At 56.4% G+C, this 22,339-nt stretch overlaps 1 protein-coding gene across 1 annotated transcript; it reads left to right on the forward strand.

Annotated features, from left to right (window-relative positions):
* Positions 1-990: 990 nt before the first annotated feature.
* SFT2D1 (SFT2 domain containing 1) lies at positions 991-18,114 on the forward strand. The gene is made up of 8 exons (XM_044242488.1): positions 991-1,120; positions 8,740-8,826; positions 9,390-9,472; positions 10,747-10,828; positions 12,886-12,921; positions 14,591-14,649; positions 16,245-16,274; positions 17,648-18,114. The coding sequence occupies exons 1-8, from the start codon at positions 1,058-1,060 to the stop codon at positions 17,685-17,687; spliced, it is 480 nt and encodes a 159-aa protein (XP_044098423.1). The 5' UTR covers positions 991-1,057; the 3' UTR covers positions 17,688-18,114.
* The last annotated feature ends 4,225 nt before the right edge of the window (positions 18,115-22,339 follow it).

The raw sequence follows: 22,339 nt of genomic DNA on the forward strand, positions 1-22,339 counted from the left end.
ACAGGCTGCCCTCATTTTTAATCTCTCTTTGAAATATCCATGGTGGATAGTAAGGAAAACAAAAACAAAAACAAAAACAGGCTACTTCCCCATGGGCTGGTGTTCTGTTACCCCAGAATAAGCAGAGAACAGTAAACCGCTGTTGGAAGGTTTGCAGTGTTTATGCAAAACTGGAAAGATCCGTTGGATTAGTATTTCTCTCAGAAGCAGGGCTTCACTCTTCCGAATTCCCAGGCGGAAGAGAAGCTGAGTAAATGAAGACACTCACAAGTGAGCAGGAATGGGGCGGCCTCCTGCTATGTCACCCGAGATCACGTGTGGCACATCTGTCCTCATGTAACTACTGAAGTGGGTGTCACACGTCTTGAGGGAATGAGGCTGGGAAGAGCTGGTTCTCAGGGCCACAGGGGGAGTGGCAGGGCTGAAATCAGAACACAGAACCATCTGCCCCAAAGCCTGCCCTTCCCTCCCTGCCCCCTTGCAAGATCGTTTGAGAACGTGCCTCACAGCAAGACGCCCAGTCTAGAACCAGAACCCGGCCTGCCAGTGTTCCCGAGCCGGCCCCCGGTATTCTGGCGCCAGGCCTGCCCTGGGCCGCCCGGCCTGCAGCACTGGATGTTGGCCTGAAGTACTGGACCTTGGGTCTGCAGTATCGGGTGCTGGTCCTGCAGCACTGGGTGCTGGTCCTGCCGTACTGGGTGCTGGGGCCGCACTGTGGGGCTCGGGTCTGGACCACTGGCCCCGAGTCTGCGGCACTGAGCGTGGAGTCCACGCCCAGGGACCTGCGTTCATCCTACGGCATCAGCTGAGCGTCCCGACCCCGGGGCAGAGGACGCCGCGCAGCAAGCAGAGGCCGACCCCCGCGGCGCGCCGGCGCAGAGCCTGACTGCGCAGACTCCGGCCCGGCCGGCGGGGTCCCGACGCGCAGGCGCGCGCTGCTGTGAGGCGCCGGAAGCGGCGTCCCGGATGTCCGGTCACGTGGGGCACCGGGTTCCGGGTTCCGCGAGGGCGCGGGGGTCCAGCGAGCCGGGCCGCCAGTGCGGCGGGGAGCAGCGCCATGGAGAAGCTGCGGCGGGTCCTGAGCGGCCAGGACGACGAGGAGCAGGGCCTGACGGCGCAGGTAGCGGCCGCGGCGGGGCCGGGCGGAGCTCGCGCCCGTGTGCCCGCCTCCCGGGGGACGCTGGGGCGCTCCGGGTTTCCGTGGGGTCCCCAGAAGCCCCCGGCCCCACCCCGCGTCGGCCTCCTGGCCCTCGGGGGCCCCGGGGCTCTCCCGGGGGTTCTGCGCTGCGCTGGGCTCTGCAGCGGGGCCGGGCGGCGCCGGCGGGTGGCGGCTGCCTCGTCCTGCAGCCGCGGGAAGCCGGCGTCCGGGCTTCGTGTCGCGGGTGCGCGCGGGGAGAAGGCGGCGCCGCAGGGCTGTGTGCCTTTCGGAAACGGGCGGCCGGAGGGGCGGGGGTCACGGGACAGGGACCTCAGCGGGACGGAACGGAGTCTGCTCGCGCACGGAGCCCCTGGTAGAGGATTCCGCGCCGAACAGAACAGCTTTGCCTCAGTGCCCTGAGCCCGAGGCTCGGCGGAGGGTCCTTGCTCCCGCGGGAGAAGCGCGGGCGGCCGCGGGGCCGGAGCCCTGCCGGCGTGTGCTCGCCGACGGCGCTTTCCTGGCTGCCCCGGAGCGGAGCGCTGAGCGCCGACCTTGCGGAGGGCTCTGACGCGCCCCTTCCTCGCGGCCGCTCCGGGGTCCTGTTTACTCAGCGCTTCTTGGGCCGCCTGGGAGGGCCCAGCGCTGCACGACGGGAACTGCTTTCGGGGCCGGGGTGAGCGGTTGGGCGGGTGGTCGTGGTCCCACAGGGTCCACTAATAGGATGGGAGAGGCGTCCGTGCGGGCGGAGATGGCCCCCCCAGCTCCCCGACTCGCTGTGTCGCGCTCTCCAGGGCAGCGTCCGTAGCGCATGCGGCTGCTTACCCTTTCAACTCATTGAAAGTAAGATTCAAAATTCCTTTCTTAGTCACACCAGCCGCATCTCAGGTGTCCGGCAGGCACGTGTGTTCATGGTTGCTGCATAGGACGGGACACGAGTGGGACGTTTCATTGCAGAAAGTTCTGTTGCACGGAGCAGCTCGAAACCTGGGGTACGTGAAGGGGAGAGTGTCGCTTTTCTTGAGCCCACAGTCCGGAGGGGAGAAGGATGTTGAGAGTAGCCCAGAAAACGGGAGGCTGGTGGTGCAGGCAGGAGGAGGGATCATGGCTGGAGGGCCGTCCAGGAGCGGTTGGGAAGATCCCCGGAGAGGGGGTCGGCTGCACCCCAGAAGGGCTGGCCATGCTTGGGCAGGTGCATGGCCGGGGCCTGTGGACCGGTGGGAGGAGAGGGGAGAGAGCACGCGGCTGCAGATCCTGTCCTTGGAGCACGAGAGGATTCGGTCCTCACTGAAATGGGACGTGAAGTTGCCAGTTGGAAGTTTGGGTGGGGGCTGAGCGTTGAAGTTCAGGAAGGACCTGCGAAGGTAGTTTGAGAGAATAGGCAGGTGAATGGATGGACAGGGAGCAGCCGCGGGACTGTTGGCAGCCCAAAGCCCCACGCGTGGGTAATGGTCCTGACCTTGAGGTGGGGGTCCTGCTCGGCAGCAGGAGTGCAGGGCAGGGCTGGCAGAGTTGGATTTAACCAGGGTTTGGATGCCGCCCGGTGACCACATGAGGGGGCAGAGGGCAAAGAAGTTGAGGATACACGCAGGAGTGATAATAGGAGGGCAGCAGGGGTGCGGGGGTGCGGAGGGAGAGTGAGTGTGTGATGACATCGGTGGGGTGGGTAACTAGGCATGCTGGAGGGTAGGAGGTGGTGGTCGGAAAGGGGGATGCCTGAAACCGAGATCGTGGAGGGTGTTGAGATGGTGGCGCATGTCTTGCTGTAGATAAGGGGCTTGGTGGTTGGTGGCAGGTGCGGAGATCGCCGGAGGACAGAGGGTGAGGGACCAGGAGTCTTGCCGTTTAGACGGCTTCTTCCTCCAGTGGCGAAACGACCAACAGTTAGACAGGAGTGGAGGGATGCGAGGGAGCCGGACGCAAACCCTTACAAGAGCAAGACGTGTGATCTGGGAGGGGGGCAGTGAAGGTGGTGACCTAGGGGATGGTGGTGACCGCAGGGAGGGGGAGTCACAGGGGGCCTGGTGTGATGGCAGGGTCCTGGAGGCAGCTATTTCTGGGGCCGAGGAACGGATGGGAAACAGCAGTGAGGGGGGCGTTCACCTAGGCCACTTCCTGTCCCCAGCGGTCAGGACGCGTGGGCCCAAGAAGATCGGCCCCGCTCTGAGAGTGCAGGGGCGACCGGAGTGCAGAGAGGGGAGGCGGGGACCTGTCAGGACAGAGAGTGAGGATGTAGGGAGCTTGCTGGTGGCGTTCAGATGACATCCGACGGGTGTGGCAGAACACACATGGTGTGGGGTTTGGAGGACTGGACGGGATTGGCTCAGGGCAGCCGGGGAGGTGGGAGACGGTGGTGGCCAGATGCATCTGAGATCTGGGACTGCTCCATCCCGCTCTGGGGACTTGGCGGCCAGGGAAGAGGCAGAACAGCGAGTTGGAGGGTCTCTCTTTGTGAGATGTCTGGGAAGGTGGAAGGAGGGAGAGAAGGAGCCGGGTGTGGAAGGATCTAGATCCGTCACGTGGCTTCCCGTAGCTCTTGGTATAAGGTCCAGACTCTGCTCGAGGCACCTCAGCCCTCTGCATGCCTCCCGCCTCAACCCCTGTCCCCCTGGGACAACCACGCTCTGCTCAGCTGCCTCCGCCTTAGCTGTTTCTCTTTTCTGGGCTGCCCCAACCTGGCTCTCAAGGTTTGCCTACTGGGCTTTAACCTGGGTGTGCTCTTTCTCGCCGCGACCCGACAAGGGTGACCAGGCGGTTTCTGGAGTGTGAGAGGAACCGGGTGACCTGAGGAGAGATTGGTGTCACGGGAGGAGAGGGCGCTGTCCCTCTGATGTCCCCACTTCTGTCGGCTGTCTCTTCGAGGCACCTCCCCAGAGGCCTTTAGCAAGCCTCCAGATCCAGCTTCGGGAGCCCCTCCCGCCCTCCCCTCCACGCTCGGACCTGCTGAAGTCCTCCCTGTGCACACATGGCCCCTGAGGTGCTAGAATTGGGCATTCACGGGTGTGAGGACAGTCACCTTCCCACCTCGCAGCTGTGTCAGCAGCGACCCCCTCAGCTGCCGGCAGTCAGGGTCAGAGCAGCCGATTAAAGCGAGGGGTGGGGGCGCCCAGGTGGCTCAGTCTGTTAAGCGTCTGACTTAGACTCAAGTTAGGGTCCTGGGATGTTGGGTTCGAGCCCTGTGTTGGGCTCCCTGCTCCGCAGGGCGTCTGCCTGTGATTTTCCCTCTGCCCTTCCCCCTGCTTGTGTGCCCGCTCGTGGTCTCTCACTTTCTCTCAAATAAGGAAGTAAATAAAATCTGAAGAGAAAAAAAGCAGTCGGCCAAAACGGCAGGGCCCATTGTGCCTCGGAATGCTTTCTGTGGCCGTAGGAGCAAGAGGCTGGACGCGAGGGAGGGCTGGCTTCCCTCTGTGTCCTTTTCCCCTGGGCTCTGGGCCCCAGTTGGCGGTACGCTTCCTGTCAGGGGCGCCCCCCACCCAAGGGTCGGGGAGGTTGATGGAGCCTGAGTCAGGGAGGAGGGCGCGCGGAGGGCCGGACGACTCAGCCCCGAGGACAGGCCCCAGGAGCACCGCAGTATTTGCTGAGCGATGAGTGAGCGGAGGCCCGAGGCTGAAATCAAGTGAGCTTTTTCTTTAAGCTGGAAGAGGCGTGATCGCGCGGACAGGTTGGTGGGAGCAGTCTCAGGGAGAGAATGGGGGTCACTCTTGAGACGGCAGAGTAGGGGATACTGCGTGTTCTCTGAGAAGGTCGGGGGGCTGGGCTCTAGGGCGCACTGAGCTCAGCCTCTCTGCGGACATGAGCGGGAAGGAAGGGAAGAGGGGCTTGCGCGGGGCTCGGGGGTTTGCTGGAAGGGAGCAGTGGGCATGGCTACATCAGGGGTCTGTGTTCGGTGCGGAGGAGGGGACGCTGCGTGCACAGAGACTGTCAGGGCTACGCCCGGAGGTTTGAAATAGCTCATGGGCTGTGGAGGAAGAAGGCGGGTGCCTGCCGGTGCCGGTCGGTCCCCCGTGGCGGGTCGCCAGGCAAGTGTCGTCAGGGCCTGTGGGGAGGTGGCGAAGACCTGGTTATGCTCCCCCGTGCTGCCGCCTGACCGGCCAGAGGAAGAGGACGCGGGCTCGAGTCGTGGCGTTGTGCCAGGTGGATGCAGCAGAAGCGGGTTTTAAAGGTCTGCGTTGATGGAGCTTGTGTTTCAGCCGAAAGGAGAGGAGAAGGGCCGGCGGCCTGGGTGCGGGACCCCGAGGCCGCAGGGCAGTCCAGGCACGAGCCGTTGGATCCGCGTGCCACCAGGGGGACATCAAGGCCCAAGAGCAGCAGCTCGAAGTTTGGGCATGGGGTGATTTCGGGGAGTGTGAGTGGCCCGGGTCGCGGAGTGTGGTGGAGGGCAGAGCCCGTGGACATGAGGGACGAGGAGCAGAAGGGCCGGGCTGTCCGTGTGGGTGTTGGAATCATCCAAGACTCTGCCAGGATCTGGGGTAGGACCTGTCTTCGGAGGTGGCACGTGACAGGGAGAGCAGTAGGGGACGGGAGGGAGGAGGGCCTGCGGGTCACAGAGGAGACGGAGTCAGCCGGGCACCGAGGTGGTGGGGCGACGATCCCGCTGGAGAGCGTCTGTGCGCACCTGCTCCCGGAGCTCCTGGTCGCCGGTCATTACCTCTCTCGACGCCGCCGTCCCGTTGAGCGAGGACTTGGCGGAGGACCGCGTCGTGGTGTTGGGTAGCTGAAGGCTCACCACGTTCCTGCTATCCAAGTGCTGGCGGCCACGGAGCAAGGCTCCGCCGAGGCAGCCGCCGCTGTGTGATGGGGAGCTCTCCTGGCTTCTTCAGCACTAGGAGAGACGCGAGTGTCCGCCGGGCCGCGGGGTCATGCTCTCGTCTGTGATGCTGCTGCTGCTGCGGAGATGTTTTCTAACTAATACTTTTTTTCATCAGTCGTGTTCTGGCTCCCCGGGAGTGCCGTTCACTGCAGCAGGGAGAGGGTGTCGGAGAAGGGCAGGGTCTCTCCTGCTGACCAGAGGCTTTCTTTTTGCTTCCTCTTCCTTTGTTTAGTTTTTCCAATTATTTTTACTTACTTATTTTCAAAATTTTATTATTTATTTGAGAGAGCATAAGCAGGGGGAGTGGCAGGCAGAGGGAGAAGCAGCAGGCTCCCCGCTAAGCAGGGAGTCTAATGCGGACTCGATCCCAGGGCCCTGTGGGGTCATAACCTGAGCCGAAGGCAGATGTTCAACCAACTGAGCTACCCAGGTGGCCTCTAGTTACTTTTGAAGATTTTTATTTATTTATTTTGAGAGCGAGTAAGTGAGCAGGCGAGCAGGGGGAGGGGCCGAGGCAGGGGAAGAGAGTCTCAACAGACTCCCCACTAGCGCGGAGCCTGGCGTGGGGCTTGATCCTGTGACCCTGAGGTCAGGACCTGAGCCGAAAGCAGAAGTCAGACGTTTAACGGACGGACCTAGCCAGGCACCCACTGCCTCTGCCTTGATAACAAATGAGTCCTTGGTGCCCGCGTCCATGCATATTTCTTCTCCGAGACGACCTTTACGAAGTCAGCACAGTTGCTGGTTTTGCTGGGCTCGTTCCTGACGGTGGTTGGACCAGAAAGGCGCACCCGAATGCTTCTGCTGCAGGGGGCGGCCCGTCCGGGCTCCTCGGGCTCCGTTCTGGCACGCTCTTCCCGGCGCGCGTTAGGGAATCTGTGGTTTGTTTCTGTGTCCTGGCCAGCAGGCAGACCACAAGGCGAGTCATTTGCTTGTGGGTTGAATATTGCGTTTTTACAAATGGAAATAACTTGTTGCCTTTTGGCGATCATCACTTGGAAGATGGTAATAAGGGGGAACACCTACAAGGACGGACGTAAACAGTCCAGGAGAAGCATCAACTAACTGGCTCTCGAAAACTGGCAGTGAGCTTGGGAACGGTGGGGTGACCTGAACTTGTCAACTGGTTCCCACGTCACTGCTCTCCCGCTGCCTGGTTCCCGGTCCGGCTTCCACGGGGGCTGGTGTGGGCGCGCCAGCCGCGGGCTCCTGCACGGTGAGCCGTCCCTGGGGTCCGTGCTGCTCCGTGGAGTGGAGATGCGACAGGGACCCTCCTCCTGGTCAGAATGCGTGACATTTGGACATTTTCATAGGCAGGTCTGTTCTTTGTTTAACACGGAACAGTAGTTTTGCTCTAAATAGGTGACGTTGCAGGAAACGAGAACGTGAGTTAAAGCAGATTTTAAAAAACACTTAAAATGCATTAAGTGATATTTGTTGTACTTACAGTCTTTAATTATTTTTATCTACTTTTCATGCTGCGCAAGGATTGCCAGGTTAATTGGTTGAGGTAAGGAATGTAGCAAAAGGTATTTTTGAGCCTTTGCAAAGAAATTTTGTTTTTGCTTCATTATTCTTGAAATACATTCTAAGCACATGATCTTATTTTTAAGTATCTGTGGTAATATAAGTTAGAAATTAAGTTTTGATATAAACTTATTTTTTTAAAATACGAACTTCTTAATATGTATTTCTAGTTTTCCGAAATGACCATTGCTGATACTTTTTCAGCTTCATTGGGAAATAAGTTCTGAGTGTAATTAGAAACCTGAGTGTGTCTACAGCTGTGTCTGGATTACTGTAGAAGGCGTGTCCGGTGATTTCCACTCTGCCCACGTAATTTGGTTACAGTTTGCATGTAACAATGCTGTTGCTCTAGCATAAATGATCATTTAAAAAAATATGTTTTTTTTTTAATAATGGTTGAGGGTGTACCTAGGGCTTTCCTGAGTTGGTTTTAGGTGAGCTTTTTATAATACATGGAAGTTATGTGTCTGGTGGCAGACACGACCAGTGGCTGCCCAGGTCCCCGTCATGAAGCAGGTGTATGCATCCGCCTAGGGTCTACAGCCATGCCCTCCTGCAGGCACCCTCACTCTGCTGACAGCCCGTGGCCAGCTGGCAGGAGGTGGGTTCCGGAAGGCTGGCCCCCTGCATCAGGGCGGCATTGACAGCCCAGGCCCGAGCTGAACACCAGCTGAAACCACATGATCCCTCCCCTTCCCCATCAGCTCCTCTCACTTCCCTCAGGGTTTGTGCCCAGAGAAGTTCAAGCATCAGAACCCCTGTCTCAGGCTCTGTACTTGGGGGCCTCTCCTGCACGGCCTCAGGTAGGGACAGTGGCGTGGTGAGCCCTGTGCGCCCGGGACCCAGCCTCAGCAGTGCCCCACATTTTGCTGATCTTGTGATCTTGTTTCATCTTCCCCTGATTTTTTTAGTCGTTGAGTATTTTATGATATGTATCCTACGTCTGTCATTTCATCCATGTTGGGGTGTGTCTGCTGTCCTGCAGGTAAGGGCTGTTGAAACCAGGAGCACGGTGCCGTGGGCACACCTGTCGTCCCACCGGCAGAGGGAACAGCGGTGCCCCGAGACCGTCGTCCTTCACCCCACGTCATGCTCACATCTCCCTTCACAGCCTGGGGGTGAGGGGGCGTAGCCTTCTCAAGTGACGTGCAGCAGGCACAAGCAAACAGATTCCGCGGACAGGCTCGGGTGTTGCCCTCCCGCTGCACGACGTCGCGAAGTCGGACGGCGCCAGGAGGGCGCGCACTGATTCCCCTTCCTTCCTTAGGTCCTGGACGCCTCATCCCTCAGCTTCAACACCAGGCTGAAGTGGTTCGCCATCTGCTTCGTATGCGGCATTTTCTTCTCTGTCCTGGTGAGTTACAGCCTCCTGTCGCCCGCTGTCTTCTGTTCTCGGCCCAGCTAATCCTGTGTCCTCCAGCGAGCAGCCTGCGCTCCGGGCTGCTGCTGGACTATGTCCGGGGAACGTGGTCACTGGAAAGAAAGGGCTAGAGGGCAAAACAGAGATGCCGAAATTAGCATTTGCTGGGGGTGGGGGGTTACAGGTTATGAAAATAATTTTTTTTTTAAGAAAAATCCATGTGTGTAGAAAGCTGCAGAGCCAGGAATTGAAATGTGTTAACTTTAACTCACGGTGTATAAAGAATATTACTTTACGTAGGGTGAGATGCACGCCCATGTGTAGGGAAGGTTCCGTTATGGGGGAGTTGTGGATACTCATATGCAAAACAGTCAGAAGAGTCTACTTGGCAAATAACAGTGACAATTCACTGTCTTTAAAATGATGTAAGTAGAGACCCAGCTAGTACATTTTTACTTAAACTGTAGTTTATTGTATAATCATACTATTTTTACTGTGGCATGGTTATATTTTATGCTATTACAATGGTAAAACTTTCAAAATGGTAAAACTTTCAGGGGACCGGATTGCTGTGGCTTCCTGGTGGCATAAAGCTGTTTGCGGTGTTTTATACCTTTGGAAATCTCGCTGCGCTCGCCAGGTGCGTACAGAAGTCGGCTCCTCCGGGGCTGCTGTGCCGGCGCCAGCTTTCCTTTCCAGGAGACGCCGCCCGAGTGGCTCGGCTTCTGGAGCCACGAGACCGATGTTCGTTCGGTAAATGCTCGTGGACTCCTGCCGTGTGCCAGAGGCGTCGTGGCGTGGGAACGGGGGGAATAGCCAGCCTTCAGGGCACTTGTAAGTGCTTCCGTCTGCTACTCCAGTGTCTGAGGTGGGCGCTGTTCTCACCCCCACGTTATGGCCCAGAGAGGGTGAGTCACCACCCCGTGATGTGCCCCGTAAGGTGACCGCCAGGCTCTCTACCAGACCGTCCTCCAGACCCCGGCTCCTGGGGCTGCATTCTGGTCCCTGCGTGGGAAGCACCGTCTCGGAGGGCGGGGGCCGGACTGGAGGTCCCCCGGGTGTGGTGCTGAGTGGGGAGATCAGAGGCAAGGGGCGCCAGCCCGCCCGGAGCATGTGGGATTGGGACGTGGGAACCCCCTTCTGAGGATCTCGTGCCCAGTTTGGGTGTGTTGACGTCTGCTGGGGAAGTTGTTCTGGGGTTGTGCACACCGAGTTTTCGGAGGTGGTCTTCTGTCTCCTCAGGAGTTTTCTGGATCAGAGCTAGTCAGGTGAACCTGCGTGAGCTGAGGCCGAGCTCGGGGCTTTCCGGGCTCCAGCCTGCAGAGCTGCTCCTTCAGCCTCCCAGCGGAGCAGAGCCCAGCTCGGCGGTTTTAGGTCGTGTTGCTGTTGGGGGCTTCCCGCTGACCGTTATTCGGGGGTCAGGTAGTGTTTTTCCGGTCAGTAGCGTGCGGGGGTGAGGAGGGCCAGTGCCTGAATGGGCTCAGATCGGGAGCGGACAACCTGTGGGCACGGGACGACGGCCTTGGCATTGCGTTGAGCGGGAGCTCTGAAGTCCCCCTCGGGAGACCTTGTGAGAGACCGTGGTGTGTCCTAGGACGCCAGGTCAGACTCCTCTCTGGGGCCTCTGGCTGGCTGCGTCGGTAGACCACGTGACTCTTGATCTGGGGGCCACGAGTTCAAGCCCTGTTGGGCCTAGAGCTTCGTTAAAAAAAGATAAAGTATTAAGGCTTTAAAGAAAGTTTCCTTTTAATGTTAAGGAAAAATACAACTGATGTAGTGAGAGATTGTTATTAGTAAACCAACGTAAGATGTCTTTTGTTTAAAGGGTTTATGTTTATGTAGCCGAAGTAGTAGATTCATGCCTTGGTTCTCCTGTTTGTTTCAAATGGTACGTACTTTGTTCTCTTTTTTAAGTACCTGCTTTCTAATGGGACCCGTGAAGCAGCTGAAGAAGATGTTTGAGACAACAAGATTGCTCGCAACAATTATTATGCTTGTAAGTAGATGATGAAAATTCAACTTAGAGAAGGGGTTTTTGCGTTATCATCTTGCAGATGATTGCTTCCTTACATGCCTACTCTGAAATTTCTCTTACTGCCCGTAATGACCCTGCCCTCGGGCGGTGTGTTCAGGAGTCGAGGATCCAGAGTTACTTACATCGACTGACTTGCGCAGTGCTCATCTTGCCGCATGTACCTACCGTCGGAGCTCTGAGTGTTGAACGTGGAGGGGGTCCTTTCCCAGCCCCGGAGAACGCCTCATGACAGAGGCCCGTGTGTGCTCTTCGGAGGGGGAGGCTGGGACACAGGGCTCCCCGGAGGCGGTTCGTCTCTTCTCTCAGGGACGCTAGGCTTCATCCAGTAGCCTGTCGTCTGGCTTCTGTCCCTTCCCCGTGTGACTGTTGTTGTCCCGGCAGCGCGGCCTGAGCCGTGCCTTTCAGGATGCCGTTCATCACCTGCAGGGTCTCGTGCGTGGCCGTCAGGTCCTCGCTCTTAAATTCGGGATCTGTGTTTGAACCGGGGCAGGCATGGGCATGTGGTTAGGTTTGCACGTCACGCATTTTGGGTTCTTGGCTGATGCTTTGGGTATCGTGGGCCAAGGAATGCAGGTGTCCCTCTCTCTCTCCAGTGAGCGCCCGGCTCCTGATGGGCTTGTCTGTGTCTCGAAGATTTCTCTTCAGCACGCTCTTGAACTTAGGGGTCAGCATCAGCTCATGTGTCCTTGTAACGCCAGGAGGCTTTGAAACAGCTACTGCTGGCAGATGTGTGGTCAGGGAATGGTTTCAGCCCTAACGCGTGGGAGGCTCGCCCACCTCTGCAGCAGAGGAAAAGAAATCCTTTTTGGCCTGACTCTTCATTCATGGCCTTATTCAGCTTCATCACTTTTTACTACCGTTTTCTAATTTTCCCAGTTATTTTTAATTTCCTGCATTCACATGCATAGCAGCATATTAGTATTCAGCTTTGTGTGTGTTACCGAAGCCAGTGCTGTTAGACGGGGAGACGTTTGTATTTTACTCCGGGTTTGTGGAGACGGGCTTTGTTCCGGATCTCCTGGAAGCCGACTTAGTTCTCTACGCAGATACGCAGATGGTCAGGAAGGCTGTCGGACGGACATTCAGGACTACAGACTGTTTCCCAGGAGAGACCATTAAGTGTTAACAGGACGTAACTGGGGTAGTGACCCGAGTCATGACATTTCCAGCCGAGGGTCCTGCGTGCTCAGGTTTGCTGCTGACGTAACTCGTGCCACGTCGGACAGTGACGTGCCGACTGGCACTTGCACGTCTTCTCGGTGTCCCCCCCACGTGGGCCCATGACAGGTTCTGATCCGCTCGCCGCTGTCGCGCTCTAGAGCAGGCGGGCGGACGCCGTCCTCATTTTCAAGAGCAGAGAAGTGAAGGTGAGAGCAGACGACTGATTGAACACCTGCCATGTCACGCAGGCCTGTGCCTCTCAGCCTCCTGCTTGTCCCCGTTGCTGTCACTCCTCTGCCTCCTTGAGGGACACGGGGACATGGAGTGATGGTGTCATCTTGGTGTGAAAATCATTACAGTGGATGCCTTATGTCAAGTTAAATAAAGTAGAATTTTCCAGGTGTTCCCGGTTGTGCTAAGTGCCTGTCGCAGTACTCTGTCACTAAACAGGGACGTCAGCCCTCGTCAGAACAGCCGTCGTCCAGGGATGAAGAGCCGGGCTGTTGTGACGAGCACCGAGTCGTGCGTGCCAGCGTCGAGCCCCTGTCCCGTACACCCGAAGCTGGTAGAACACGGGACGTTAGTTATATAAGACTTAAAAGAAGTGAAAAACCGGCAGCTGGTCTCCATCCTCAAACATCCCGTCTGTTGGTTTAATCAGTGGTTATTTACTCGGTGCTGCTAGTTTGCCCAGGATCGCTGCAGCCCGAGACTGTACGTCCCGGACTCGGCCCTGAGTCCATAGAGCCGGCGCGGCCGTGTCCTGGGTTCGGTCCTCGCTCCGTGACGCGCGCCAGCGAGTGCAGGTCAGCCCCCGGAAGGGCTCTCACTTGCCGTTTTTCTCTCCTTTCCTCTAGCTCTGTTTCATATTGACCCTGTGCGCTGCTCTTTGGGTAAGTTCCACCCGCCCGGCCTGGCTTCTGCTAACTGTGGCCCCGCACCGGTGTCGTCACGCCGCCGTCCCAGGGGAGCTCAGGGTGTGGTGTCTAAAACCCCCCAAGGTTGTGTGCGGGAACGTCCGCTTCGTGGCTAGACTGGGCCGTGACCCTGCTGTCCAGAGCGGACAGGGGAGTCCAGACTCGCTTTTAGGGCGGAAGGTCCAGCTCCTCTCGCCGCCCCCAGGCCCCGAGGGGCTCCTGCCGGGGGCGTTTTCTCCGTCTGCTGTGCTCGCTGGCCGCGCCGCGCCCCGAGGCAGCGGATGCTGGGGTGCGGGAGTGCGTTTTGAGTCACAAGATGTTGAAACTAATGAGAAACCGAAACAAATGAGCCAGAGGAGGCGAAAGGGGGCCCTTGGCTAGCTCCGTTGGAAGAGCGTCGGCTTGATCTCGGGGTCATGCGTTGGAGCCCCACGCTGGGAGCCGAGATGACTTCATCAATTTTTAAAAAGATGTAACATCACTTAAAAAAAGGGGGGGGCACAAGAAGTTAGATTAGCCTTGTGCCTCCTGAGGCAGGGCGATAGCTCCTTGTTAGCAGGAAACGGCGGCATCCGGTCCCGCTCGCTTCTTGGGCTCTGAGTCGTCCTTGTAGGAACTTACCGGCCCGTCTGCGTCCCGAAGGGATTTGCAGTGGTTCTGAGCTGTCAGGAGACACGCCTCAGAGAAGAGTAGTGCAGCGTATGTCTTAGGACTAGTCCATCGAAAGTGTTCTCGTTTTCTTTTTAGTTCGGGGGATGTGAGGACTAAGCTTGCATCCCGTGACCGCGCTTCTACCTCATTTCTCAACGATTGCGCCAAAGAACGCTCTTAGCCCGAGCTCGTGCGCCCGTGTGCGGCGCTGATGCCGGGCTCGGGGATGGTCTAACCGCCTGTTGTTTGGTAGGCAGTGGACGATAAAGAAGTGAACACACAGAAGCACAAATGGACGAGGAATCCCAGAGACAGGCCACTTTAACGCAGAAACTGTTCATTTCACGTTCTTCTGGGAGATTGCAGTAGCGCAGCTTTGCTTCCGGAACAAGCTGCAGGAGCGAGAGCAGGAGTGGCGCGCGGAAGCCCTGCCGAGGACAGTGGCCCTGGCTGTTGCTGGGGGGGCCGCCGACCTGGACACGGGCCTAATGCGCCCCCCCACAGTTACCTCGGGGTCTCCGAGGTAATTTTTAAAACAGAGATTTTAAAATTTAATTAAATTCTAATCTTAAAATTTAATTAAATTTTAATCTTAAAATTTTAATTTTAATTTTAATTTGAACTTAATTAAACTTAAATTAAATCTAATTAAAATAAAGATTAATTTAGTTGAGAGAGAATGAGAGAAAGTGAGAGCTCGAGCAGGGGGAGGGTCAGAAGGAGAAGGAGCAGCAGGCTCCCCGCTGAGCAGGGAGACCCGTGCGGGACTCGATCCCACGACCCCAGGATCATGACCTGAGCCAAAGACCGACGCTTAACAACGGAGCCACCCACGCGCCCAAATAAAAATATCTTAAAAAACGCCAAAAAACTGTCGTACCAAAACTTAAAGTAAACGAAGCCATTGTCTGCATTTTGAAGGGGAGACATTGAACTTGCGAAAAATATTTTTAAAAACTCTTAACTTGTCTTTCTCTGTTTTTGCTGTCGCTAGTGGCACAAGAAGGGCCTGGCCTTATTATTCTGCATACTGCAGTTCTTGTCCATGACCTGGTAAGTCTCCCTGAGGCCAGCGTTAACGTTCCCTAAGCGGTGATGAGCTGTTTCTTCGAGGCTTTGAGCCTGGGGACATCAGGAGGCTGTCCCGGGGTGAAGGCTGTGCCCTGGAGGCCGGGCCTCCCTCGAGGTCAGATGGGTGAGATCTGTGCTGTGTCCCTGGGGACTCGCCGGTCACCCAGCGGAGGCCGGAGGGCGGACTGTGGAGGGGTGGGGGTCACCTTGGTGGGGCTGCTGGGCCGGCTCGCTTACACCGTGATGCGCTTGCTGCCTGCTGGGTACGTGGGAGAGAAACGGGGAGGGGTGTAGGCAATGCCGATGCCCATGTGAGTCCTTAGAAGGGAGGCTGTCCCGGGAGCAGCCCTGGACGACGTTGGTGACTGTTCCTCTGCGCCGTACCGCTGAGTACTTACAGAGTCGATTTCCTTCTGCTAACGGGGGACCCGTCACACATGGCGCAGTCCCATTGGACTCATCAGTGAGGACGGTCAGCCGTTCACCTCGGGGCTGAGGGGCTGGTCCCCCGCCTCGTCCAACACCTGTGTGTAAGCTTTGACTGCCCAGAGCCCCCCACGGAGAGGCTGCTGGTGACTCCAGGCTGAGCAGCCCGTGTTCTCTGTCTACGTGCTCTATTCTCAACCAGGCCTGCTTCGTAACTCATTCAGGGCTTCCTAGGCCACGTGGTTCATCTGCAAGGTTTTCCAAATGGTTGCTAATCCCCCACAAAAAAGTTCCCCAAGTATTTATTGAAAAAAAAAAAAAATCCACGTTTAGGTGGCTTGGGAAGTCAGCCGCAGAAGCTGTAGATCCTGCTGCGCACGTGTCCCCGGCCCCCTTCCACGTGCCCTCCGTGGCACCCCTGCGCCCTGCTCACGTGCTGCTCAGGCAAGCACCCAGTACCACTGCGTCAGGGGGCCCGGTGCACGGGGGATCGAATTGGATGAGCCCCGCCCCACACGCCTCCGTGTCCTTCCTGACTCAAGCTTTTCTGGAGTCTGTCCCCTTCTCACTAGAGCTCACTGTCTGCTCCCACCAAGAGTGCGCCCATTCCCCCCGAGTGGCCGTCTTCCGTCCCCCTGAGAGCAGTCTCCGCTCTGGCCCCTGGTCTCCCTCCACCGATGGCTGGGGCCCTGTCGGGGGCCGCATGCACTTCTGCACCTGTGGGCTTCGTTTCCGTGAACCGTGGCTGGTTTCAGCCAGATTCCGTGGCTTTTTCTGTAATATGTTGGTTTTTCTATTGCCTCAGTGGTACTTGATGACCTTACTCCCTAAGGGAGAATGCAGTTTATCCCCAGTTATGTTACGGTTTTTACTAAAACAAAACCAGGGTCATTTCTAGTATCCCCAGCTCAGACTTCAGTAGGCAGCAGGGGCCCCGAGGGTTAGTGCAGGACGGGGGGCAACAGTCATTTGCATCTTTAATCCGTGCCTGGTTGATGCTGTTCCTGCCTGTCTGGGGGTCTAGGATCCTACTGGGAGGATCGCCGCACAACATCCTGTAGCTGTATTTTCTGTGGTGTGGCCGTAGGGTCCGTTGGCTCTCAGAGGAACGCTGTGCAGACGGTCTCAACATCTGTGAACTTTTCTTGCAGGTACAGCCTGTCCTACATCCCATATGCAAGGTGAGGCTGCTGCTTCTGGTCCTCTAATGGTCTCTGCACAAATACACGGATTTAGCAGATGCACATTAAAATGTGATGTAAAGGCTGTTTTTTTTGTGGACTTTGATTTTTTTCCCCCAAAGAAATTATTTTTTAAGTAAGATGAGTAGAAGTCTGCCATACAGTGAGGCCACTGGGAACGCGTGCAGCAGGCGGCTGGGGCTGTTTTTGCCACCTGGGCCTTTGCAGGTAGGAAATTGCTGATGGTTCCATGACGCACGCACTCAGGACGCGGGATGTAGAGACACCAGCAAAACAAATTCTGCCTTAAAGATAAAGTGAGGCAGTGAGCAGACGACACGGGATACGGAAGCTTTTAAGCCGGCAGAAACACAGTTGCTGCGTCAAGAGGAATGGCTGTCTCGTTACATTCTTCCCGGGAAACGTCCTCATTCAGTTGTGGAAGAAAAACAAAACTCCCCGTAGTCTTACACCTGACCAGTCCAGAAGAAAACTCTGCTGAGGAACAGCTTCATTTCCTTGTAAAGTCTGGAAACAGGTTACATAGGAAACAGCAAAATTGTATGCCTCATGTGAACAAGGAAGGAGATTGTAGAAATTCTGTTTTCACCCCATCTCAAATGGCCGATTCTGCTTGATGAGGGCTTAAAGGAGGACAAGCAGAGCACGGTCCACTCCAGGTGGGCAGGCTGTGCAGCGAGGGACTGCAGGCGAGTCTCTGTGCTCAGGACCCCAGCTGGGAGGTGCGGTGCCGCCTCTCAGCTCAGGGAAGGGTCGCCTAGAAGCGATGTCCAGCCCGGTGAGCCTGAGCTCGAAGCCGCGGCCGCTCAAAGCCATGCGCCACCCCTGCCTTTGGGGGCCACACACAGAATGTGCTCCGAATTCCTGGTTCTTCGGCGCCTGCTTTAACAATCCGTATACAGAGAGTGACTTCAAGCGAATGAAAACGAGTCATAATTGAAACAAACCATTTTGGCAAGAAAGTGTGAAAGGCAAAGGGAGTCAACGTGAATATTTCTTTAGAATTCTGAGGATGTCGTTATAGACATTCTGCTTTTTAAAATCCACTTCATTATTTCTCTTTAAATATTCTTTTGTTAGGTTATTTTTGATGTTTGCACTTGTTTCTTTATACTGAGTTTAGCATATGTGCTAGGAAAGAGTAACAAAAGTTGATGGACCCTGAAACATTATTTTCAAGATTCGGTTCCTGAGTTCAGGCGATGCCCAGCAGAGTTTTTGTTAGGGAATGTTTAGCGGCTCCGGGTGTAAAGAGGTGACCGTGCGTTTGTCTCTTGGCAGGAATGTTTTCTCCAACATCATCTTATTTAAGGCCGATTGTTACATTGTTCTCTCTTTTTTTTTCCCACCAGGGATGCTGTAATTAAATGCTGTTCTTCTCTCTTAAGCTGAAAATCAGTGACTCTTCGAAGAAAGCATTGGAGAGTCGCTGTTCGGTTCACTTCCCCAAACAGCTGCTTCGACAGGTGAAGACCATTCTGTGTACTGGTTTGATTCAACTGTTAAATGTAACGTGAAAGTCATTACGTGTCATTAACGTGTTCTTCCCCCAAATAAGGCGTTTTTAATCATTGCCGCTGTAAATGATTTTTAGTGAGTTTTTTAATCCTTTCTAAGTAGCATTTAAGATGTGAATATTTAAGGATAAACCTATGCTCCAAGCTTTTTTGGCTCTTTAAAAATGCCTACATTTTTCTTTTTTTTAATTTTTAAATGTGAAAGTTTTTACTTTAAACTAAGAACTGCTTATTATATGTAATAAAAAATAATATATAAATCTTTACAATTTTGAAATAAACCCACACTTGGAAAAATTGTATTTTCTGGGTGAAATTTATCTTGTGTCAGGTGGGGGCACATTGATTTTGTCCTGGCACCGTGCAGTTTTTCTGTAGAAACACGAGTAAGATCCTGTCTCTGTCCTCGTGCTCCTGGGTACACACTTGCAGATGATCATCGTGTCGTGGTGAAGGCCGTGATAAGGGTGTCGTTCAGGGTGTAGGGGATAACATCCCCCCAGGAGCGCCTCCACAGCCTGGCCCTGGACCTCCTGTGCCCTCTGGGGTCGGTGGGCTGAGGCGCTTGCCGGGAGGGGTCCTGGACAGCCCTGGTGCACGCCTCAGAAGCCTTGCCCCGAGATCGAGGAGGATGAAATGTCTCTGTCATTTCAGTGCTACCAGGGACTCCGTTTTGGGGACCGAGGTGCTTTGACTTCCTGACCTTTCATCCCGCTTTGCTGGTAGGTGTAGAGTTCAGCCAGCCCAAAGGGAGGGGTCCTCCTGGGCCGGAGAGGTGGGTCCGTCCAGGTGGCCCACACCATGGTGCGTGTCCTGAGGCAGAAGAGCCAAGCCAGGCCCTGCCATGATGCTTCGCAGGCTGCAGACGGGGCTGGGCCGGCAGGGGGAGGCACCCGTCGGAGCGCCCGAGTAGAACCGTGGGGACACAGAACTCAGGGGAAGCCCGTATCGCCCACCCACGCAGGGGTCCCAGAGCTGAGTGTCGAGCTCTGGTAAAGATGTCTCTCTGGGGGCAGGGATGCAGCCCGGGGAGAGAGGAGAAAGCCTGTGGCCCTCCGTGGGCCTTCTGTCCCAACCCCTGTGGCAGCAGAGGCCGGTGTTCTCGGGTCTGGGCGAGCTCGTGTTCTACAGCCGGCGTGGCGTCTGCTCTTGCTGAACCCGCGACGTCTGCTGGTGGCGAGCAGCTTCTGTCTAGAGGGGACCAGCCTGGTCCTGGCATCCCCCCGGCCAGGGGAGACTGGACATGGTGTGGGCTTCGGAGCCTCTGTGGCGAGTGGGACCGGTGTGTGCAGCGCGGGCCAGGCCCTGGCCGGCGGGTGCTGTGGGGAATCTCACTGATCACGGGAGGGCTGAGGTCGGGCCGCTTCCCCCACACTCACGTCCTCAGGAGGGGTGTGTGGGAAGGGCCCCCTCCTGTGGGCCCACCCCCACCCTGCACCCCCTCCGGTCACAGCGTGCAGGTCCGCGGCTGGCGGGTAGCACAGCCCGCCTCCCCGCTCCATGTCCCCAAGAGCAGTTTGTGCCACTGGTCACGGCCGGGCCCACATGTGCGCTCTGGGGGCTGCCCACGCCCTGGCTGCCCACGCTGTCCGCAGAGCTCAGTGTTGCTCTGCTCGTCGCTTCTGCCGGCCCCTCCCAGGATCCCCGGAACATTGCAGTCTGCGTGGGAACAGTGGAGGTTGAATGCCAAGGGCGGGTGTTGGAGGTGTTGGAGGAGGGGAACAAGCTAGCCTGGGTGCCCCCGGCTGGGCTTGTCAGCGGCTCCATCACCGACCAAGCGTGGGGGGTCTGGCTGCACACCGGTGTGCATGACCTAGGCCAAAGGCAGATGCTCAACCAATTGAGCCCCCAGGCATCCCCAGGAAAACACTAGGATTTAAAAAACTGGAATTAGTTCTGTGTGTTTCAAAATTCAAATTTAGTTTTAATTCTAGATGTTTGACTCTTTATTGCCCCATCAAGGAAAATCACTTGAATCCAAATCTGGAAATGAAGTATTGGGAAGGAGTGTGATTCAGAAAAGCAGAGCATTGATCTGTTTTCCTTTTGAAGTTTTTCTGATAATGCATGAAGTATTACACACCTTAGTAAAACCAAGAAATTGATAAGTTAGATAAAAAAAGAGCAACATTCCTTAACTCTGATACAACAGTAGGAGAAAAAAATTATCAGTAACTCCCACGTGGTGGACAAGTATTGTTTATTTGAAATGTGACAATCAGATCAACGTCACAGCATCATCTGGTGACGACGGCACCTGCGCCGAGCAGAACAGACTGGTGGGTCCCCAGGTTGTGAACTGAAACCACTGTAACATGTCAATGAGGAAAGTCAAATAAATGTTGGAAAATTAAATGTTGTCGGTAAACTATACGGACAGTTCTCAGTACATGTATTTGATTTTGCAGAACTGACCTTTCAAATCAACCAGCGTACTTGTAACTTCTGTCACCTCCGGATGGCACGGACTTGTGGGCTTCAGTCACGGACTGGTGCAGTCTCTCTTCTAGTAGTACTTGTAATAGTACTCTGTCTCTACTCTGGTAGAGGTATGGTTGGGAAACTGAGAAGCCGACCCCGGTGCTCTGGTTTTACTTGTTGCTGTATAGTGACAGCCCATTGTTCTGTTCTGGGCACATTATGCAAAATCCATGGCAATCACAGTGAAGTTTGACCCTATTTCTTGACTGGGGTTGCTCTTCCGTAGCATTCTCTCTTCGGGACTACTGTTTGGCTGCTTGTCCTAGCGTGGCTTTCCTTACTGGTAACAGGCCCTGGCTCTCCAGTCAGCTGTGAGGGGTCGTGTGACCACAGCGGCCCGTGACAGCGTGGGCGACATGCGCGGCTTTCCCAGATTCTCAGCCCCGCTCTGCTGTTCTGTCCGGCCTGTTTCCGCGGGACTGAAGGGCTGCAGTGGCAGAGGCAGCTGGCAGGAAGCAGAGAGACAGTCCTGAGGTGGCTTGAGCAGTCGGAAGAGCCCAGTCCCCTCAGGGGTGCTGCCTCTCCCCTTGAGAGGTATGGGAAGTCCTCCCCCCAGCGATGGCGCTTACTGGCCCCTTCAACCTGGGTGGGTGATGGGATGGCAGGTGCTCCGCATTCGCTTTTCTCCTTGGAGGGCGGCACACTTCAGCTAGCCCCCTGCTCTGGTGTCCAACGGGAGCGTGCTGGGGGGCGGCTGTTGGCACACGGCCCTTTGGAGTCTACCCACACTTGGTCATCTTCCTGGGTTAGGCCTGAAAAGCATGTCCTATGGAAAAAAAATGTCTTGGGTACTTAATCAGTGGATAATCCACCTTAAGAACGCAGGGGCTGCTTATATGAAATTGACTCTTGAGTCACTGCTGTGTAGTTTAGTTTATCGGAGTATCGGGGGAATGTCTTCGCGTTTCTATGACTGGGATAGAAGTTGACAGTGAAGACATCTTCATCTCGAACCTGTCACAGCAATAAATACACACCTTTGCTCACAATGATCACTCATTAAAAGAGCTCAATGTGGGGCACCGGGGTTGCTCTGTGGGTTAAGCCTCGGCCTTCCAATCGGGTGGTGATCTCAGGGTCCTGGGATCGAGCCCCGTATCGGGCTCTCTTCTCTCAGCAGGGAGCCTGCTTCCCCTCTCTCTGCTGCCTCTGCCTACTTGTGATCTCTGTCAAATAAATAAATAAATCTTAAAAAAGATTTTTTTTGTAATATTGTAATGTGTAATCTGTGTAATATTTGTATGTGTAACATTTCCTACGTTATTGTATCATTGAAACTGGACTATTTTGCCTATGCATAAAACTAGGTCTTTAATTTCAGATGATGGTCCTTTGGCAATTGCATTAACGTGACACAAAGTGACCTAGTCCGGTGATCCCGTGAACCACCTTCTCCCCGGCGGCGCGGTCCCTTCCGACCCGCACCAGAGCACGGGCCAGCCTGGCCGGTCTCCCCGAGGCTCGGCTTCCCACCCTCTTATAGGCGCTGGGCGGTGGTCAAGGACTTTCCCTCCAACGGGCGAGGACTCCGCCTCCGGCTGAGACACAGCCGCCCCTCCCAGGGCCTCTCCCCGCCTCCCGGAGATGAAAACCGGTGCCGGAGGGGGGCGGCGGGCAGAGTCCCGGCCGCTCCGCCCGGCGCTGTCCAGGCTCCGTGTCTGGTCGCACGCAACAGTCGGTCGTGACACCCGCCGGGCGCTCGGCTCCTCCTGCTGCTGCCGCGTCCCGCTCCGGCCTGGGCCAGGCTGTGCCCGCGCTCGCCGGGGTCGGGCGGCTCACGGCTGCCCCGCCCGCCCGTCGATCGGGGCGGCGGGTGCCCCGGCCGGGAAGCAAGGACGGAGGGGTGCTTCGGCGGACCGGCCCCGGGTGGGCGCGCCGGCACGTGAGCGAGCCGGGGATGCCGCGGCCGGACGCAGGTGGGTGCGGCGGGAGCACGCGGCGCCGGGCCCGGCCACCCGCGGGGGCGCCCCGGGTCCCCGCGCTCCGCTGACCGAGAGCCGCCCGTCTCCTTCCAGGGCGCCGATGACCCGCCGGCTGGGCCGCACC

Source organism: Neovison vison, chromosome 1 (assembly GCF_020171115.1).
Source record: "Neovison vison isolate M4711 chromosome 1, ASM_NN_V1, whole genome shotgun sequence".
Lineage (NCBI taxonomy): Eukaryota > Metazoa > Chordata > Mammalia > Carnivora > Mustelidae > Neogale > Neogale vison.

Bases quoted from the DNA above. Each gene is read 5' to 3' on its own strand.
- SFT2D1 (XM_044242488.1), top strand. From the start codon at position 1,058: ATGGAGAAGCTGCGGCGGGTCCTGAGCGGCCAGGACGACGAGGAGCAG. The intron at 1,121-8,739 runs GTAGCGGCCGCG...TTCCTTCCTTAG, and splicing joins AGCAGGGCCTGACGGCGCAG to GTCCTGGACGCCTCATCCCT. The intron at 16,275-17,647 runs GTGAGGCTGCTG...TTTTCCCACCAG, and splicing joins TCCTACATCCCATATGCAAG to GGATGCTGTAATTAAATGCT.